This window comes from Doryrhamphus excisus, linkage group LG7, assembly GCF_037039965.1.
Source record: "Doryrhamphus excisus strain RoL-2023G ecotype Guam linkage group LG7, RoL_Dexc_Guam_v1.1, whole genome shotgun sequence".
Taxonomy (NCBI): domain Eukaryota; kingdom Metazoa; phylum Chordata; class Actinopteri; order Syngnathiformes; family Syngnathidae; genus Doryrhamphus; species Doryrhamphus excisus.
In genome coordinates, this window is record NC_136363.1 from 6044187 (window position 1) to 6066730 (window position 22544).

The 22544-nt window shown below is 42.3% G+C and overlaps 1 protein-coding gene across 1 annotated transcript in view; it reads left to right on the top strand.

Annotated features, from left to right (window-relative positions):
- hivep1 (HIVEP zinc finger 1) overlaps positions 1 to 22544 on the top strand; it is a 54413-nt gene that overhangs the window by 642 nt on the left and 31227 nt on the right. Inside the window, exon 2 of the mRNA XM_058046204.2 lies at positions 365 to 505. Within this exon, the coding sequence (XP_057902187.2) occupies positions 466 to 505 (40 nt within the window). The 5' untranslated portion in view covers positions 365 to 465. The remainder of the gene's footprint in view (positions 1 to 364; positions 506 to 22544) is intronic.

A 22544-nucleotide genomic window follows, 5' to 3' on the forward strand; every position in this document is an offset into this window, starting at 1 on the left:
CGCCTGTCCACACAGAGCTTTTATTGTTTGCGTTTTTCACCCACCCACCCACGTGTCAATCAGCCTCGTTTCCACCTCTGTCAATCCGAAAGTCATGGAGTGACAGATAGCATCTGATGCAGATATGTGCTTGAAAAGTCACACCTCCATGCGACAGTGGCCCGAGCGACACGACACGCTACCACAGAGGAGCTCTGAGAGGCCGAGGGGCACCTGTTTAAGGACTAACCTCAATCAGCAGCTCTGTCCCACACTAGCACACAGCTGCCAAGTGTGGGAGAGACAAGGCTAGCATAGTGTGGCATTTAGGGTAAGCTCATCCTCAATTGACATGTGCGTTTTCATTTTTTTTTTTTTTTTGAAGATGTACACAGGCGCTGGCGTCGTCTCCTCCTCAAATCTCAGCTCCACTCAAGGCCCGGAAGCCGGTTTTCCCGACATGCGCTTGTGAAGTGAAGTGGAAAGATGCCGCGCACCAAGCAAAACAACCCGAAAAATCTAAAAGGTGAGCTTGCATGTGTTGGATTTTTACCTCTGGAGGCCGACGTGCAATCATTGACACGGCACCTCCTAATGAGAGTCAACATAAGAGCCGTATGAAATTAGCATGCTCAGTTTTAAGAGCATCTCTTTTAGCATCACAACGTTCACATCATGTACAGTCAAATCTCGTTTTTTTTGTTTTGTTCCAAGAAGTCTGATGAAAAGTGAAATGTGTGAAAACTGACTTGAGTATTACATTACATTACATTACATTACATTACATTACATTACATTACATTACATTACATTTGTGACTTGATTGACTTGATGATGTCATCAAAGACTTGCAACACGACTTGGACTCTGACATCAGCGTGTTGGACTTGACTCAGACTTGAAAATACCTTTCATTTTCAGTGATTGAGGTTTTTTTGGGTCATCGCACGTATTCCGGCACTTGTCCCCATGCCAACAAAACACAGACGGCCTGTTACTGTGTCAAAGTTCAGTGCTGGGTGCACTTTTTTTAACTTTCACTTTTGTTTTCAGAACAGTTCACATATCGGCACTTGGCGTACAAAAACAGCGTGTACTGCTAAAATAAAAGCGAATGGTCAAAATCCGGGCTGCACGGCAGTCAAGTGGTTAGCACGCAGATCTCACAGCTAGGAGACCAGGGTTTGATTCCACCCTCGGCCATCTCTGTGTGGAGTTTGCATGTTCTCCCCGTGCATGCGTGGGTTTTCTCCGGGTACTCCGGTTTCCTCCCACATTCCAAAAACATGCTAGGTTAATTAGCGACTCCAAATTGTCCATAGGTATGAATGTGAGTGTGAATGGTTGTTTGTCTATATGTGCCCTGTGATTGGCTGGCGACCAGTCCAGGGTGTACCCCGCCTCTCGCCCCAAGACAGCTGGGATAGGCTCCAGCACCCCGCGACCCTTGTGAGGAAAAAGCGGTAGAAAATGACTGAATGGTCAAAATCCACAGTTTAGTGTAGATTGGACTGAAACATGTGCATTCATTCGCCGTCCAATGAGCACAAGACTTGTGCTTAATGCCAGGAAACGAGCTGTCACAATCATTAATAAATCGATTAATCACTTAAGCATACGATAACTTGAAAGAAGGCCCTGAACCGATGGTTTCTGAGGCGAACCGACAAGGCGTTTGGTCAGCAAATATAAACAAAACAATGCATTATAGTGCGCGCTCACATTCAATACAGTTATATAGCAACAACATACGTACAGGCAACTTCTGAATACCATCTAGTGGTTCAAATGTGTTCAGTTAGTTCTGTCTCCTGACTCTACAACCTGGACTATCGAGCGTTATTTTTTATTTATCAAGGTGCACAGACACACACATCGGTGGCAGCCAACTCTCGACTCCGGTTTGTCACTTCAAGGCATCCATGTGAAACATAAACAACAGTAACAATTCCTATTGTTACAGACGTGGACACAATGTGTGAAGGCAAACAAAAAAAGGAAACAACAGCTGAAATGTACAGCAACCAGACATATGAAGTACTGGCTGGTGGTCCAGTTAAACGGCAGTGTTATAGGGAAAAAAAATGGCAAGAGTGCATTTCCATAGCTGTGGATGAGTCCACTGCAAATTCTGACAATGTCCATCAAATCAGCATTTTATTGTTTTTACAAAAGCATCATTTTTGATTCAGGTGTTTGTGCACCAAACGTTGTGTGCCATCCATTATCTTCTTAAGTAGTTCAACAGCCGACAGTACACAAGTGACGACAGTCTTGTGATGAAACGACTCCAAGTACCACTTTTCCACTTTTTTCAAAGAGGCCACTCAGCCTGGACTAAATGCATATTAATAGAAAAACACCTTCAATCACACTTTGATTAATAGAACCACTTCTCACCTTGGTAATGTCACACAATATTCCCTCATAGCAGTTGCATGAGTGAATCGTTCTGGTGAGTTAATGGACATAATTGTTCATGATGATGAGTTCAAATGTGTTCTACAGTAATCCCTCGCTTTATTGGATCCAGATTCCTTATTTCTAAAGCAAATATTTTCACAGAATACCTGTTTATGGCCTTGTATATATGATTGTTAATATTATTAGAGCCCTCTATACATACAATAGCACCCCTACAGTTATCTTTACAATCATGTTCGCCAATATAAGAGATATTCATGAATTCATTTTCTACCGCTTATTCTCACGAGGGTCGCGGGGTGTGCTGGAGCCTATCCCAGCTGTCTTTGGGCAAGAGGCGGGGTACACCCTGGACTGGTCGCCAGCCAATCGCAGGTCACACCAATATAAGAGATGTAATCAGAGAAAATAAGCCATTTAAGACTCAAATAAGATTATTGTTGTTATGGTGCTAAGGCGCACCTGCAGTAATGGTGCGTGTTAGCAGTGACACCCAGTGGCCACTTCAGACTGCAGTTCATCAACATCCTATAATCCCTTAGACCAGGGGTGGGCAAACTACGGCCCGGGGGCCACATCCGGCCCGCCAAGTGTTTGAATACGGCCCGCCCAATCTTTCCAAAGTATTTCATTTAAACTCAACATACAACCTGGCATCATGGCCTGAGCCAACCTTTTGATGGTTTTATCAATTTCGTTTTTTGACATGGTCTGTTGTTTACAAAGTGCTCCTGAAAAAAGGGAAACAAGCACATAATAATAATAATAATAATAATTATTATTATTATTAGATTATAATAATTATTAGAACTATTATGATTATTATAATTATTATATTAATGCTAATTATTATAGTAATTATATATAATATTATTGTTATATTTGCATATTTGCATATTTTATTTTCATAATAATATAATAATTATTTTAATTTTATTGTAATTATAATATTTTATTATTTTTAAAATATTTAAATATAAAATAATAAATAATAATAGCAGATTGCATGACAATTTTACAGATACAATAATACCAGGTGGACTGTTACGTGTAAAATATATAGTCTGCCCCCCCTCCCCCGTAAATTTTGTCATATCAATGCGGCCCGCGAGTCATAAAGTTTGCCCACCCCTGCCTTAGACTGTATTTGTATTTTATTTGGTATTTTTTATGCTTGAAAATGCTAAATTTTGGCCAACAATAGAAGAGATTTAAGCCGAAAAAAGTACATGGAGTCGCCAATTAACCTAGCATGTTTTTGGAATGTGGGAGGAAACTGGGGTACCCGGAGGAAAAAAAACCCACGCATGCACGGGGAGAACATGCAAACTCCACACAGAGATGGCTGATGGTAGAATTGAACCCTGGTCTTCTAGCTGTGAGGTCTGCGTGCTAACCACTTGTGTACCGTGCAGCCTGTAAATAAATTTAATAGTTCAAAAATATTTTCATGTTGCATCATTGTTTTGACATTTTGGCTAAATATGTACGGCTAAATTTGTGTCAAAGTGAAAGTTATGAAAGTTTTGAGAACTGATATTTTGCTGAAAGGGATGGTTTTTGATACATGGCTGGTATTGACTGAGTTAAAAAAAACATATAATTCTTCACATCAGCATAAGTCTTAATACTCAATTATGCCCATCCCTAACGTGGGCATTTCCTCTTCCACTTGTCTGGTCGTTTCCTGACTCTCCTCCTACGAGTCCCCCCCTGCTTCCTCTCATGCCAGCAGTTCTTTTATGTACAGCAAGATATGGATATTGTTAATCTGTAAATGAAACAGCAGCGCATATCAAACATATTCCGTCTGACGGAGCATATGGAAGAAACAGCAGCAACCAATTGGCTTGAAGGACTTGTGTGTTATGTTGTGAACTGACAGATTCACGTGTCAACAGACGTTTGCAGTTCGCAGAGCTGGGATTTTGCAGCGCTACATGCTGGGTGTGAAAGTATGCATCTTTGCCGTTCCCCCAGCAGTCGATCGGCGAATGACTCTGAGCACCTCTTAGTGGTTTGTCTTATGAACAGATACTTGGCCAAACAGTGGAAATAATTATGATTTTAGAGGGAGGTCCGGCTGCTGCAGTGGTTTATGATTTTTACATTTGATTGTGATTCATCTGGACTTGGAAACACATGACGTGAACAGGATGGAGTTTCCATAAGTTTGACTTTTAAGCTCCTTTTCTGTATAGAACAGTGAAACAGATGTTTTTTTTCGTTATAAATAGCCCTATCATTAAATTTAAATAGCTTTTACCCCTTTCTTTATTTTTTATGAGCTCATCACAGACTCCCACTTTATTCCTGCGCTTCATTGGAATAGCATTGCTTTCATTAAGCAGCAAATGCTAATTGAAATGCTTGCTATCATGTTGATAAACTCTGCAGTGCAAAGTGTCTCTTCCTGGAAATCCTCATAATCCCACAAAATATTAGGGCCTGTGACCCCATGCATGGATAATATGACCCCACAAAAAGAGTCAAACGTCAGTCTCTTTTATCACCTCGTTACACCTATACTGCATAACGGGAACTGTACCTTTTGCAAACCAACAACTTTTGAGAGAAACTGAAAGCAAAAAGACCCCAAAGTGAAGCTGAGAATAGACCTAAATCATTCCACAATGTTCCTAAGCGGATTCGAACCGTCGTGAAATGAGCTGCTGTTGGATTTTGTGGTGAGATGCATTGTGGTATTGTGCACACTATATTTTTGCATGCTTTTTCCAGGTGAGCACCCCCCTTCCCCCTGCCCTCGCCCCCCCGCGTTTCAGCAGCCTCGGCCTTTCAGTATACTGATGGTTGCTCCACTACTGAGCGAGCATGCCCCGTTTCTGGTTATAAGACGTTTCCTGCTGTGTCTGAGGCCTGGTAAGCGGTTTCATAAACCACGGGGGCTGCAATTGCCCAGATCACATAAATTAAAGTTGCACTTATAATGAAAGTGCTTATGAAACTTCTTTCCTTTTATATCACTCAAAGCTGCATCAGTTCCTGGATCCAGCTCATTGAGAAAGTTAGGTAACGAGTGCTTTTTATTTGTTATTGTTGATGTCTTATATAGATAATGCAAGTGTTGGCTGTGTGTGTGTGTGTGTGTTTGAGGACTTGTAATAGGTCATCATATAAAAGAACAAACGGGAATTGCCATCAAAATACGCAATAAAAAGTTATTTAATTGGTTATTATGTTTATTTGATGCTTGTTGCAGCTGGTTTGTACGTGCAGAAAGTCATTGCATCTCACTGCAGACTGCTTCCTGTCTATTGTTGAGGTGCCCTCATGCTTTGGGTCAACACCTGCACGCTCCCGGACGTCACTTTGTAGAACTCATCCTTGCACAAAATTGCAGGTCGCTGTCCTGCTGCTGTGAGAGTTGTTGCCCTCCCAAATCCCCCCTGCAGCTCTCTTAGTGCTACCACTTTTGACACTGTGGTGGGAGACAATTCTTGACGGGAAACCTTATCTGGGCTGCAGATACGTACTAACACTTTGACATTCATGCATACTGTTTGACAGAACATATGGCGTCCTCGAACGTGTGTGTAACTGATTCAACAGTATAAATGCAGCATTCAAAAGAAAGAATGGGTGGTGAGTCTCTGACCTACTGACCTGTGCACAATTGGCGCCGTGGAGGGATGGGGTGTGTGTGTGTCTGTCTTAGGATCATAATAAACGAACACATACTGTAAACACCACCATTAGTGGAATTGTCCGCCAAATTTCTAAGGAAGGAAAATCCCAGTCACGGCCTACAAAGGACTCATTTACCATCATTTATCCACGGGGCAGCTAAACAATATTAAAGATGAACTGGGAGGAAAAGGCAAAGAGAGTCCCACCTAGTTATAAGACTTTATAATTTAATTTTTGTGGGTTTTTTTATTATCATTTGTATGATGGCCGACAGGGGCAAACATGGAAATGCTCCAAGACCAGCCTTGTTTCTTCAGTTTATTTTTTTCATTGTAATCCCTGGTACAACTAAAGGTCCAATTCTTTCTACAAATATAACAATAACAGCAAAAATAGCTTATATCTGTCCATTTCCGTGGTTTTCATGCTAATAACCCAAATCACTTCAGTTTTTAAATCAATAGCTTCGGCATTGTACTGTGCCTTTAAGGCATTCCATGTTGTCTCATTCATTGTGTTCTTCAGGTAACATACCTGTAGTAATACCAGCCATTAGAACTAATAATAAATTGAAGAAAAAAGTGTGGAATATAGTTTTCATGAGTACGGATCAAGTACTGCAAAAGAAAAATTCTGCAAATGCCAAAAACACACTGCTGCAACTTGATGGAACAAAATGGATGCCTTTTCATTCCGTCGTCTTTTTTCCTCGGCTACTGCTGAGTGTACATTTTTATGTAGGATATCATTATTTTTGTTACAAATAGACTATTTTGATACAAAATCAGTTTTATTTGTGTTAATGCGTCCCCCCACCCTGGCAGTTCATGTTGCTCCACTATTTGAGAAGCACTGGCTAACACCCGACTGGTCTGAAATTTTGGATAAAATATGGAATTCTTCTGGAAAAATACAGAAAAAAAAATCAGTGCTTCAAGATTTCTCAAAAAAAAAACAGTAAGCAAAATTCAAAAAATATCCATGCCCTCCTTTTGTGTGCGTGATTTGGTCTCCACACTTTACAATAACAATTTCAGAACTTCTGTCGTCCCTCTTTTGCTCTTGTGTGTTTACTTTTCTCAAACAGCTGGTCTCCAAGCAGCTCACGCCAAATACACAGTGGTTTCCCCCCCTTGCTCTCTTTTTCTCTCTTCCCCTTTGTGGACATTAGCAGCAACACTTAGCTCATGGCTGGCAGGAAAACTTCAAATGGGTGAAATAAGTGTTTCCCAAAAATGAGCAGAGCAAACACCAGTTTATGAATTTAGCAAAGCTTTTTGTGAGAGGAAACGATATTTCTCAACATATCATCCATGCATAATATACAGTACGGGTTGCACGGTGGATGAGTGGTTAGCGCGCAGTCCTCACAGCTAGGAGACCCGAGTTCAATTCCACCTTCGGCCATCTGTGTGGAGTTTGCATGTTCTTTCCGGGTACTCCGGTTTGCTAGGCTAATTAGCGACTCCAAATTGTCCATAGGTATGAATGTGAGTGTGAATGGTTGTTTGTCTATATGTGCCCTGTGATTGGCTGGCCACCAGTCCAGAGTGTACCCCGCCTCTCGCCCGAAGACAGCTGGGATAGGCTCCAGCATAGCTGTGACCCTTGTGAGGATAAGCGGTAGAAAATGAATGAATGAATGAATGAATATACAGTACATGGCTTTGCATTGACAGTAATGCAACTGTTTCATTTAATATGGTTATTATTGGCCATTTTTCAAGGTCATGGAATGATTTTGTCGTTTTTGCTTTTTAATTTGATGAATAAAACACATGACAAAGACTATAGGCAAATAAAACATATTTAGATATAAAAAGAAAGACAAAAATAATAATTTTATAATTTGTATATATATATATTTTATAACTAAAATATTATACCCTATGCAAGAGCAGACCAACTTGTTGACATCGGATTAATAAGAGGTCGGTTTAGGTATGTGATTCTACGTCACATTCCGGCTGCCAGTACGTCAATGTGGATGTGGTTCGGATCAACCTGGGTGGTCTGGGTTTTTTTTCCAGACCGACTGCGGAGGAGTTGCCTTTCATTCTGGAACCATTTGGTTAGAACCTATGCCCCATTCTCACGCAGGTGGCTTCGGGCGGAGACATTGAAGAATTCAAGAATGTAAAAACATGATTTAATTTTGGGTCCAGGTCGTAGTAGTATTTTGTATGGAGGGTTGTTTGAATCTGTACATCCCTGATGCTGCAATACCCAATTACAATTACCCCCCCCCCCCCCCCCCCCCATGCCACACTGTGGATGAAGTGCCCCTGAAAATGCCCAGACTTGTTAGCAATGCCATTGTTTATGGAACGGACTCTGCATTCCACTTGTCGTATAAAAAGCTTCCCGAAAGCCCAACAGGTCTGCTGCTGCCCCCAGCTTTAGCAGGGAGTATGTTGCGTGATGAATGCCCAACCACTGCAGTGAAAGGGCCTGCATTTAACAAGGGGGGTGGAGGGTATGGGGGGGGGGATGTCGGTAAAGCCAAAAACAGGGAGATGCTCTGTAAACCTTCTCAAGGGTATTTATGCAGATAAATTATCTTTGCGTTTTATGACACAAATCTGACGGCTGTTAATATTTATAGCAATAATTTACTCTTAAGGTGAAACATTAATCCCGACTGAAAATAGTGCGGATGTTATGGTTTCTGCCTTAGTGGGTTTTTCTGTTAATAACAAACTGATTAGTCGAGCGTGCAGTGTTTCCCACAGGACTGCACTGTGTTCATAGTGTGGGATGTTTGGGGTGCGGGGTAAAACTGAGCTTTTTGGTTTTATCCCATGAGGTTAAAGAACATGCAGTTGCTGACTTACGTTACGTTACATTACACTTTACACCAATTATGGTATGTACAGACGTACCGTTTTTTATTAGTTATAATAACAAGCTGCACAGGCAGTCCCGTTGAAACAAGCAAAGGTAGAAAGGCCACATCTAAAAAAAAAAAAAAAAAAAAAAAGTGGAATTTGCAACACATTTTATCTGTGGTGGTCCAAATTTATCTGTAGCGGCCAGCCACAAACGCGGGATGAACATCAACCATTTTTTTCCCAAATCCTTTTTTTGTTTGTTGAGAACTGATATTTTCAATGTTCTAAAGAACGGAAAAATGTATAAACAAACGAATCTTTCTTTTGGTCCATGATAATATAGCCATAAAACGTCATATTCCGTGTGCCTTGAAAAATTAGTCTAAAATGGCTTGTAGTGAAGGGCTTGTCTTTTGAAAAATGGCTGGGATTTAATGACTTAACTGTTTAAAAATAAGTTAAACACTCTTGAAGGGAAACTCCGCCATTTTGAGGGAATTTTGCCCATCATTCACAATCCTTATGTGAAACATGAGCACATATTTCTGTCCCTTTTTTGTGCATCATAACACCAGAAAATTAGTTAATATGAGCTAGCTTACAATGCTGTCATTGGGATAAAACTATTTCCATTATGAATTAAGATATTAAGATATGCCTTTATTCGTCCCTCAGTGGGGAAATTTGTATTGCACAGCAGAAAGAGTACAGAGTCAGTTAAGCAGTACAAAATACACAATATAGAAAAATAAACAATATGAACAACCCAAGTATTAACAAAATCAGCAGCTTTTCCCAGAGTTATATACAATACAAGCGAGATGAGATATACGACCAGTCTATACACTGAGATCTTGTTAGAGAGTTAATATGAGGCATTATGGAAAAATCCCTCTAACAGCGTTTTAATATACATGTTGTGATCATACATTAACACTACACTGATGATAACATGTAATAGTTGTCATATTTTGATGATTTAAAACATTTTCGTGCCATTTTTCTGAATTGTACAACTTAACTGGAAACCACCAGGGTTGTACGCTAACCAAAAGACTGCCCGACAGTGGATACATTTTGCTTTTCTGACCTTGGCCGCCCACATATGGATGGTTAAGGACATTGGGATGTTTTTTTTTTTGTCTTGAACCTGTCCAGAATTTGGCTAATTTGTTTTTATTCAACCCACCAGGTCATTTATGTAAGCAAGCAAACTTATGTAAATGTCCCAAGGATGGGAAAGAGTTAACAGCCTGGCCTCTGCCAATGGATTTTTACATGTTGTGTCATGCTCAGGCAGCCAAACCAGTGTTTCCGTACGGGCCCTTCAAATTACAGTGTATGAATGCAGAGAGATTCACACAAAGGGAAGTTCTCTCCCAGGGGTAGGAATAAACCTGAGTTTTAGCAACAGTAACTACAACAGACGGGGCCGAAACTAGTTCAGGGAAGTCTGCTCCGTGCGGAGGTGTAACCTCCACAAAAGCTTTCACTTTGTCAGAGAGGCAGAGAGCCAGTGCAAGGGAGGATGGAATTTTGATGGCCATACTTTTTTGAGTACATGACACTGAACATGGCGGGGGCTGCTGCTCGCTTTTCCACCCTGAAATGTGGGTTAATGTCTCTTCATACTTAGTAATGGAGCTGAAGTAGTCTGCAGCAGACGTGTGCTACCCTTTTTAAAAAGTGCATTTCTGCATCACTGCAAACCATAACTCCGATAATAAAATTAATGAATCAACTTTTCGGGCGGCACGGTGGTCTAGTGGTTAGCGCACAGACCTCACAGCTAGGAGGACCAGGGTTCAATTCAACCTTCGGCGAGGGTTGAATTGAAGAGTTTGCATGTTCTCCCTGTGCATGCGTGGGTTTTCTCCGGGTACTCCGGTTTCCTCCCACATTCCAAAAACATGCTAGGTTAATTGGCGACTCCAAATTGTCCATAGGTATGAATGTGAGTGTGAATGGTTGTTTGTCTATATGTGCCCTGTGATTGGCTGGCGACCAGTCCAGGGTATACCCCACCTCTCGCCCCAAGACAGCTGGGATAGGCTCCAGCACTTCCTGCGACCCTCGTGAGGATAAGCGGTAGAAAATGAATGAATGCAGGGCTCGACAATAACGATGTACCGATGGCCCGGGGCAAGTTAAAACAAAATTCGGGCAAGTAAATCTAATCAGTGATATTCCCGTCGGGCAAGTGCACTTTGCCATGCCAGACTGCCAAGAGTTTTTTTAAAGCGGTTCTTGTTGGGTGTTGGTAAAACACGGACTGCGTAATTCCGGTGGTAATTTGTAAAGCAATGCTTGCAATGGACCAATCAGAATCGTTTATTTAGACCGCGGTCCGTAATCCACAGTCCGCGTTTTACCCACACCTGTTGTTCGCGATCAACCAATCAGCGATTGTTTGACTACGAAAACATCCATCATGGCGTCGCTGCCAACATCGTCTAATTCTGAAGGAAACAGCAAAAAGTGATGAACCTCTATCGTTGCATGGTTTTTATTTCCAAGGCAGCATGAAAAACAACTTACTGGCCTGTTGCAGACTTAACTAACTAGCTGGGCGCACGGCAACCGAACTTCTCCTTTTTTTCCTCTCGTTCCTCTTCTTTGGTCCCAAAACGCCCGCTCCAAGACCGCGAGCTGAACATGACTGCCCCCAGCGTCCATGCATGAAACTACAGCCCGGAATACAACACACACGCAACGCTACAGTATTATTTATTTTATTATTTTATTTATTTGAGATTCTCATGTGATGCCACAAAAAATTACATGATATCATTATGGCAGTCTTTTCATTTTACATGGGGCAAGTTCGGGCAAGTAGTTCTCACCTTAAGGATTCCCTACGGGCAAGTCATTTTGGTTTTTAATGTAGAGCCCTGAAATGAATGAATGAATCAACTTTTCACAAAAAATATGGTGTTTTGTTTTAGATATTACAGGCATTAATTGTGTGACCGTCAGGTAATTATGTGTGTGTGTGTGTGTGTGTCTCACGCCATATCTCGGTCGGTAACAAAGGACGGGCGGCCCCATTAGTCAAATTATTTGGCTTAAACTTTTCAAACTGAACCATTAGTGAAGGGCTCAAGGCAAGCCGAGTCAAATTGGAGCTAACGAACGCTGACCTTCTCATTCTTGTTAGTCTCATATGCCCGAGTGTGCACAAGCACACACACCTTCTCCCTCCCCAGGTGAGCCGCTCCCGCCTGGAGAGCCACTTCCTGGAAAAATTGCTTGAGCCGCATTGATGTTGGCAACTCGGAAAGGTGAGCGCTGGCATAGGGGGAAAATTGAGTTCGGGGCCAAACAGGATTTGTCTGCACTGGCGTCAGCAAAGAGGTCGGGGAGTGGCGGTGGAAGAAATTCTCCCCGTGGTGCGACGCTGGGCCTGGCATGATTCGGAGATGTGTGCACGACACATTGAGGGGGTGGGAAGCTCCTACACGGGGATGTGTGTCATCTGCGGAGAAATACCCCCAACAAAACCTTTCTCTGTTAGACTGAGGCTGCTAAATCCAGGGGGTTCTTTTTATTTATGATTGAGGGGAAAATGTTGAGTTTGGAGGTTAACAGGAGAAAAAAAAAAACATTCGGAAAAAGTGCAAATTAAAAAAAAAAAAAAGAGCAGTAAAGCTAGAGCCGGAAACCCTTAAAAGGGTGATTGTGTGGGGGCGCCTTTCTATGTCTATGTGTGTGTATGCAGAGCTGGCATTGCTTAATGGCTTGCACAAGCAAAGCCCAATGAAGGGGTTGCTAGGGAAACAGAGCAGCATGAGTCTCGGTCTGCAGGTGCTGTTCCTTGTGTCCTACTGCTGGAACCTCCGACGAGTAAGGGGGGGGGGGTGAGAAGGAGAGGGAGGGTTTAAAACATAAATGAAGTCATTATAACAGGGGTTTCAAACATGTGGCCCGCGGGCCATATGTGGCCCGCAGGACACTAGTTTGAGGCCCCCCCGCTTTGATATGACAGTTTAATGTTAGCGCGGCCCGCGCAAGTTTGATACGGATGCTGTATGGTATCATGTACCCATAAAAAATTATTATGTTTGGTTAATGTTCATGTTAAAGGTTAAATAACTGTAACTGAAATAACTTGAAGGCTACCGTTTAGGTCGCTAGCGCTCTAGTTTGCGAGTTAGCATGTGTCTGAAGACCTTTTTAGGCCGTTTTATTATTATTATTATTATTATATTTATTTATTACTGATTGATTGATTTTCTTTATTCTTGATTTGTTTATTTATTTTCATCTTATTTTGTGCAGAAAAATAAGATATTTGAGAACAGTGGAATGTTTTATCAGAGCTTTTATTGTAGAAAATCGGAACCAAAGCACTGATAAAGTTTGTATATTTTTCTGTTTTTAATAAATGCGTTTTATTATAGCTCTTGTGGCCCCCAGGTAAATTGAATTGAGACCCCTGCATTTTTACAACATAAAGTGATTCATAGGGCAGTGATCGGATGATGTGGATATTTGAAGGGATGCACGCATGCATTGGCAGCAATGTGGACATTTCACACAGAGAAGTGCTGCGGCAAGGCACCAAAGACGACTCCTGCCGTCAGTGAAGGTTCAGGAAAGGGCTCAGAAAGGCAACAACAATACCGTCAATTCAAGCCACAGTGGCTGGCACTGAACGGCGCAGTGAGGTCTGAGGGTTGACTGAGCCCGCTCCGTAACAATCGCTCAATGTGTCCATGTCAGTTTCGATGGAAGAGAGGGGAAAACCACATTATTCCCGCTCTTTTCCCGTCAACCACAGTGGGAGTGACGATCCCAGAGGTACATTTGGACATTCTTAGCTGGTTTTAAACACATGCCTCGCTGTGAATCCCCATCACATCATTTTCAGTCACATTGCAGGGTGATTCATCAGATCGTGTTTTCCACTGAGCGGCTGTTCAAGTTCAGTTCGCCGTGGCACAGTTTGGAACGATACACCTCAATCATGCTTATGTTTTCCCTACTTCAGAACCCTAACATCCCACCAGGCAGGACGGTCTACACAAAAACATCCTCGCACCATCCTTTAGACGCCGCATCACTTTTACCGCTTTTCCACTGTATTACCAGCTCAGCTCAGCTTTGCTTGGCCGAGCTATAGTTGACTCGGGTTTTTGAGCGGTCGGTTTTCCAGTTCAGAGAAAAAGGAAAGGGAAAACCACGCCGCATTGAAAGAAAGGGTCGGAGCAAACCACAGTAACAAACAACAACAACAATGGAGGAGAAGGAGTGCCTCCTATGTTTACTTCTCGGCATGTGGCTGTCGGCCATGGTAGGGAGACATTTCTTTATTTATTCAAGAAGAGACTGAGGGCAGCAAAGTGTGTAAAGAATGCTAGTACTATACTGTATGTGTGATTTTTAGAAAACAAATTTTGGACAAGACTGAGTGGTTAGAGTGTAGGCCACACAGCTAGGAGGCACGACTTCGATTCCACCCTTGGCCATCTCTGCGTGTAGTTTGCATGTTCTCCCCGTGCATGCGTGGGTTTTTTCCGGGTACTCCGGTTTCCTCCCACATTCCAAAAACATGCTAGGTTAATTGGCGACTCCAAATTGTCCATAGGTATGAATTTGAGTGTGAATGGTTGTTTGACGATATGTGCCCTGTGATTGGCTGGCCACCAGTCCAGGGTGTACCCCGCCTCTCGCCTGAAGACAGCTGGGATAGGCTCCAGCACCCCCGTGACCCTCGTGAGGATAAGCGGTAGAAAAATGAATGAATGAATACTTTCGTAGTTAGAGAATAGAAAACCTTTTTGCGGCCTTCTAAATACGGTTTTTAAAAGTATTACAGCCCTCTGGACAGGAAGTAACACCCATATACAGTTGTCCTTCACAATATCGCCGTTCTGTTATGACACCATGGCTGTATCATGTTTTTTTCAAAAAAATATCAATAAATGATCGCTGTTTCGTGGTTTACTATACCGTATTATTTGTCAAAAAATATTGAAAGACAAAAAAGGTACATGTAGGCGTAGGTAGTATTCTATTATTATTATTATTATTATTATTATCCTTCACAATATCGCTGTTGCGTTGCTGTTCCGTTGCTGTTTCGCGTTTTTTCAATGTACCAATAAAGAATCGCTGTTTCGTGGTTTACTATGCCGTATTATTTGTCAAAAAATAATAAAATATCAAATAAAAATAAAATATTGAAAGAAAATATTGAAAAATATTGAAAGACAAAAGGTACAAGTAGGCGTAAGTAGTATTCATAGTAGTAGTAAATAAATAAATTACATTTTGGACACCCCTGCCCTACACTACCCGGAATATAATCTGAATACAGTTCAGATACCTTAAACGGAGTAGAAAAATGTGTTTATTTAATCCTGCCCCATCTCCACGTCTCAGCAATCACTGATTATCTGCTCACTTCCTGTGTTGCACGTTGTTCTAGTTTATTGGTAACAACGAGGCTTCATTTCTGCACGTTTTGTGAACTGTACTAAAGTAACCCTGATGCCTTCTCCGCAGTAATGAAGTATTTAGGGTGCATTTTCGCTAATAAGACATTATTAAAGTTTCATCGTGTTAGTTCTGTCTGCCTTCAGTAGACCTTGACTTGAACAGACTGCTGTTGTGCGACCAGATGTTGAGCGCAGGTGGAGGCAGATGGTTGCCGAGTGCTGCCTTTAAGGTCAGGTCGTGGGCTGTATTTATCAACACTGACACTTGCTGTGTCTCTGCTGACTAGGACGGACGTCTGGCATCACGGCCAATCAGAACTCGGTCGTAGCGGTTTGTGCTACTTAAGGGTCGCATTAAACAGGCGGGGTTAACTTTCAGGACTCATGAGAAAAGAAGCTGCAGTTCCGCCTTTTTTGCACACAGCGGTTCTTCACATTATCCCGTCACCTCGAGTGTTGATTTGATGTTCTTCCTCCCTCTAAACGCTTAGTGATCTATGCAGTGTGAAGGTGCTCAGTGGGGACATTTGAAGAAGGCTTTTGCATTTAGGAGAACGACAAGCAATTTTGAATGATTAGAGGAAATTGCAGCAAGGCTTTTTGTGGTGTGCTGGGAGGGAAAGTGTTTTTTTTTTTTGTTGTTGATATAAAAACCGTTGAGACAATAGCTGTTTACAGCGGTGCCACTTACATTGTGTCTGCTATTTCTGACAACCGCAATTATAATGTTACGGTGCAAGTTTGATTTTTGGGGGCTTGTGAAACCGAAGCATCACATGGTGCTTCCATGCTGCTGTGACAGCCGTGGGACGGTCATGTTGTCATTCTTGGAGGTCTAATAGCGCTGGATTAAATGGAAGGGTTTGGTTAAAAAATGTTTCACAGATATCAGCTTTGGCTTTAAACTGTGATTCTCAATTTCTGTCATGCCCCCCTTGAAGGGAACAATGAGACTGGACTGAGTGTCGTTCTTCCTTCATGTTAAGCTTTCACAACATCAGCCCTTCTGTTTACACTTTTCCCTGAAAAGGGTCGCCACAGCAAATCAATCTCCTCCATCCAACATTGTCTTCTGCATCTGTCTCTCTCACACCAACTACCATCATGTCCTCCTTCACCACATCCATAAACCTCCTCTTTGGTCTTCCTTTACGCCTCCTACCTGGCAGCATCCTTCTTCCAATATATTCACTATATGAGTCCAGAGGATTTATCTATCCTCTGGACATGTCCCAACCATCTCTAATATAATGTCGCTCTGGGGGACTCGGTCCTGATCCTATCCATCCTGGTCACCTCAGCGCCCTCATCTCCACTACCTCCAGTTCTGCTTCCTGTCTTTACATCAGTGACACTGTTTCTAGACCAAACAACATGGCGGGTCTCGCATTAATTAATTTTAGTAGTCCTTACCTACTGACGCCCATAATGCACAATATGCTTTGTTTGCTTTGATGTTCGGCGTTCGGAAGTGTCAGTAAATGTACCACGCATGAGTGTGCTTGGTGGAGGAGTGTTGTGCCATGGAGCAACGGAGAGACATGTTGGAGTGTTGGAATTGAGCGCTTAAAGTTGCAGTGATGCACTAATTACGCTATTGTGTTAATAGCACCATCCATCCATCCATTTTCTATGCCGCTTATCCTTGCTGGGTCATGCTGGAGCCTATCCCAGCTGACTTTGAGCGACCCTAGACTGGTCGACACCCAAAATCCTTTAGAAAATATGTCGATTAGTCAAGTAATTTTTGACAGCTCTATTAAATACCGTCTTGACTTTAATTTTTCATGCTCAATGATTTCACCCCATTTAGCTGTGTGCTAATGAAGCCTGCTCTGCTTTGCAACTTATCCTCATTATCTAGATGTACTTTGCCGATGTAAATGTCCTCTTGGACACATACAAGCTTCACCGGTTAGTCATCACAGAGCAGGATGTGGAATAATGCAGCTGAACTCCACACAGGGGCTGACTTACAGGAATTAGTCGGTCCTACGCGTAGCAGGAGGCGGCCTCTTAAAAAAAAAAAAAAAAACAGAGAGGAAAAACAAACCACATCACGAGGCCGCTGCATGTTCATTCACAAAGTCTTTGTTGTGATAATTTCCTTGGTCTTTGTGTAGGCTCGCTGCCATCAGAAGGAAATCTGTTGTTTCCTCTGAGCGATCGGCGTGTTATTGACTGAGTGAGGAGGCGGTGGAGTTAGGAGGCAGGCAATGCGTGTGCCTCCAAGGGTCAGGATTGGGGGGGTGGAAGGGACTAAAGGGGTGAGGAGTGTAGGCGTTGGGGGAAATAGGGTTGTCCTTAGCTGTCCAGACCCAGTGTAATCCAGCAGGTCGATAATGGACCACTAAAAGCCCTCAGAGAGCCTATGAGTCACCAGGATTGTAGGGAAGGGTCACTGAGGTTGGGTCAATATTTTAAAGACTAGCAGTATAGTGTATAAGTGCAAACACATTTAGAGTCGGGTCAGGAGGTGCACGGTTGTCCCCTTCGCCATTCAGGAGTGGCGACAGCAGTGATGGTGGCCAGTCAGGTGGGAGAACATCATGTGTTGCTTGATGAAGGCTTTACAATGGGAAATGTGCGATCTTTGTGGTCAAGCAGTACCCCCTTTCTACAGCGCAAGTACAGTTTTGGTGGTCATTTTTTTGCAATAAACGTGCTAACTTTACTTTTTAGTGTGATTCCTTAAGTGTAGAAAAAGTAGGTCATAGTTGATGTGTTTTGTTTACTGCCACGTTTCACTTCTTTGTTCAATTTGTTGAAGGATTGCGCTGTATTGCACTGGTATGACGTCATGCTATTTGCATTGCTGATGCACAGCTGACGCACCTATCACCATCCCACCTACAGTGCGCACCCCCCCATCCTACATCGCCTTTCCAAACTGTACTGTTGCCAGCTGACTTATTTCAGTCATCTTCCTGGCTTGTTGACAGTAGAATCCCTCAAAGAGGGTGCCAGTGCATGGGACGGATAAATGCCTTCCACCTTTGTCAACAATCGTGGAAAAAGTCTCAAAAGAGGATGAAGAAGGGCAAAGCTAAGACTTGGCGGTGGGGAAAAGGACGGCGGATGGCAGTGATGAAGTACACACCAGTGTGAGAATGATGTCAAACAGGCAGTTTTGAGTTGAAAATGGATACAAACAGATTACTATTGCATGAATGTGACTACTTGGAACGTGAAGACAAACATTTGGACAATTTTAATGGGCTTGTCCAGGGGTCTCAAACATGCGGCCCGCGGGCCAAATGTGGCCCGCAGGACACTAGTTTGAGGCCCCTGCCTTGATATGAAAGTTTAATGTTAGTGCGGCCCACGCAAGTTTAATATGGATGCTGTATGGTATCATGTACCCAGAAAAAATTATTACGTTTGATTAATGTTCATGTTAAAGGTTAAATAACTGTTAATAGTTATCCTCCCTATCCGTGTGGAAGTGGTAAGTTTTTGGCTATTTAAGTTTAAAGGAAATAACTTGAAGGCTACCGTTCAGGTCGCTAGCTCTCTAGTTTGCGAGTTAGCATGTGTCTCAAGACCCTGCAGTTGCGCAATATGTTGTAAATAAAAAGAGTATAAATGTGACTATAGTCGTGTTTTGTCATGTCTACAGGGCTCTAATAATGCTTTGTTCATTTTAATCTGAAATAAATAATTTGTCTACCCACCAACTATGTGTGGTTTCAGGAAACTTGAAAGTATGTGTAGACAGAAGTTAAAAAGTCCGAAATAGGGGGTGGATGGGAAAGGGGTGATTGCCTGCTGGCAAGGCTTAGTCCTGTTGCATAACATTGGTCATCTCTTCCTTTTAGCTGCTGTTTCCATGGGGAGAGATGGTAGGGATGAGAGGGAGAGGCTCTCTGGGATTTAAAGTTGTAATTTGTCTAGGAAATAACTAGCCTTCGGCTTGAAAAAAATACCCACACCCGTCACACACACACCTACGGCTTGTTTGTAAATAAGGAAGGTATTTTTCCATCTTCAAGGAATGGGCCCAAGGTCATTACAGCTAGAGCGCCTCCAATTGGCCGACTTATTTAACCAATAAAAATAATTGCACTCATTGCCTTGAAAAAGGGAACTTCCCAGACATACTGCAACAGTTAATCCTAGGACATTTTCAAAAAAAGAGTGTGAAATACCCAACTCACCACAAGTCAGTGAATGCATCTTTACTGTGTTTTGACTGTTGATTGGATTAGCAAGGGAAGTGTAGTTATGCAGTAAGTCTCATTGGAGAGAAAAAAAAGTTGAGGGAGTTTTGGGTCCGAGGCAGGAAGTGGGCCACTGACAATTTTTGACTGATGTGAGGCGGGGCGGACCTCTTGGCAGCAACTGTGCTTTCACTTTTAAGTCTCAAAAATCTCCCGACATTGGACAGTCGCCAGAATATGGCAAGAGATGGAGAATACATTAAAAGTATCATTCCTAAAAATACCAGAGCCTCTGTTCTCTGAATTAAAACATTAAAACAGGAAATTACTCATTTTATTCATATTATTCATAATATTAATTATTAAATATTAAATTGGACAGGACCAATTTAATGGTCATTGATGACAAGTCAGTGCAGGTGTACAAGAATATGTTAATGCCAAATGACTTGGTGTAAAAACGCAGATAGACACGTTCTAGATATCAATTTTCATCTGCTACAATATAAAGTGCTCAAGCCAAAATCAGTATGCAGATCAAAAGATCCGCTCTGGCGACTCCGAAATCAGGAAAAAGCTGAAACAAACAAACAAAAACATGAACTGACACAGAAGATAAACCTTCTCCTTCACTTGATTGCTTTGTATTCAACTATTTCATGTCTTTATGCAACACACCATGCACACTCACACAATTGGAACCAATACTTTCAACGGCATTCATGCTTATTTCATAATAACCTGCCAATCATTATACAAAGATACAGAGCGTACATGTGGCCGTATTGAAATGTTTGCCCCCGTACCCGGACTCTGGAAGTGAGGCGAACTGCCTCTGGGTCACGTGGTTGCAACCCAGCAACGATGCAACAGCAGAGGGTCAGTGTATGGAAAGGAATGTGAAAAACAGAAAGGGAAGTTGCAGGCATTTTGCAAGCGAGTCTGTCGTCGCGTGTGGGTGTGATTTATGACTCGAGGGCTGTTTCAGGTGTGCCTTGCGAGGTGGAGGTGTCTTAAACACAATTGTATCATGCTGTCCTCATGTACGAACATAGCATGACAAAGTGCCAACTATGTGTTTGTATTGTCTGTGTACATGTGCTGCTGGGAAAAAAATGGGGAAGTGAAAATTAAGATTTAAAAAAAAAAAAAAAGTTGCTATGAGGAAAAATCTATAGTTTGGTACAGTTGGAAGTTCTTCCATTTGCATGAGCATTTTCGAATTCCGACATCATTTTAGCTTTTTTAATACTTTAAGTATCAATATTGCTTGTTGACGTCAGTCAAACTGACAAAGCAAAAAATAAATAAATCCCTGACTGTAGGGCAGGGGTCTCAAACACGCGGCCCGCGGGCCAAATGTGGCCCGCAGGACACTAGTTTGAGGACCCGCCTTGATATGAAAGTTTAATGTTAGTGCGGCCCGCGCAAGTTTGATATGGATGCTGTATGGTATCATGTACCCAGAAAAAATTATTACGTTTGATTAATGTTCATGTTAAAGGTTAAATAACTGTTAATAGTTATCCTCACTATCCGTGTGGAAGTGGTAAGTTTTTGGCTTTTTTAAGTTTAAAGGAAATAACTTGGAGGCTTCCGTTTAGGTCGCTAGATCTCTAGGTTGTGAGTTAGCATGTGTCTCAAGACCCTGCAGTTGCGCAATATGTTGTAAATAAAAAGAGTATAAATGTGAAAAAAAAAATAAAAAATTAAGATTTCATTTTTTGTCCTGCAATGATTTGCGGAATTCACCAAAAGAAATCTTATTCTTCTAAACCTGATATTTGGTATTAATGGCTGTCCTTTTTCTTGGTGTTGATGTGGAGGCGGTCCATTACACCTCCTACTCGCTGTCTGACTGCGTAGATAATTTGTCTTTCAATTTCTTCCTCTATTCCTTGCCTTTTATTAGTCCCAAATTGCTCATTGTGGTGGTCTTGCCCGACTCAAGCGGGATCAATGCTCTGGGATAGATGAGTATTTATAGCCTCTGTGAGGGCATCGGGTGTTGTGGGCAACAAGTAGGTTAGTGGCTAATCTGATGTGTGTGTGTGTGTGTGTGTGTGTGTGTGTCAGAACGAATTATGCATATAGAGGAATTTTATTGTATTTTTAGCGCTTCCATTCTGGTTTGTTTGTTTTTTTTTTTTGAGAGGAATTGCTGCTTCTCAGCTTGGGGGAAGTCTGCATAAATATAGGCGGGCAGGGCTTTCCCTCATTTTTGGGAAGGGATTTAAAAAAAAAAAAAAGAGGTGGCGGGAGAAGAGGAGAGGAGGTGGTGTGAGAAGGAACACAAAGGCAAGCAAGCAGGCAGGCAGGCAGGCAGGCAGGGAGGAGAAAGAAGCCTGGCTGCTAAACCGACAATAGGCAGAAGTGAGGAGTGAAATCTCGGCGTGTTAGTGAGGGTTTGTCTCATGTGGCAAATCGACGGCAGTTCTCAGCTCCGGTGGCGTTTCAACTCGCTCCTCTTTTTTTGTAGGTTTTTGTTATTTATTTATATACTGTATTCTTGCCGGAAAACGCAGCGGGCCCAGGAATGTCAGAGACTATTGGTCGGGGAAGTGGTCAGGAATGTCAGGTGTTCCCCCTGTGAGTACGACTCTGGGAGGGAGGGACAGTCAGCAGCCAGACATCCAGTTGCTCTCCATGAGACACCAGACGTCTTTCCCGACTAAACAGGTATTTGGAATGACTTGTGTATTTATTTATGTTGTCTTTCTTTAAGTCCTGATTCTCCTGAATTGCTGCAGTTTTGCTGGTTGTAGTTTACGGGTTTTTAAACATCAATAAATATATTTTTCCAGTGCCAAAAGTTCTGACATCCTGGTAAATTAGACATTTGTGATCTCAGTTTAAACATTTCAGCCCTAACATTTTTAATATTGAAACCATAGGTACTTTATGTCACGAAGTTTATGAAGCGTCTTGTCTTACTGAAAAAGAATTATGGCATGCACCAGACAGGAAATGACCCCCTCCTTGCTCGTTCTTCCTCTTGCCTCATCTCCCCCGTGTGGCAATAATGTCAGTCAGCGGACTGACGGCCACGGCCGCGCTCTCTC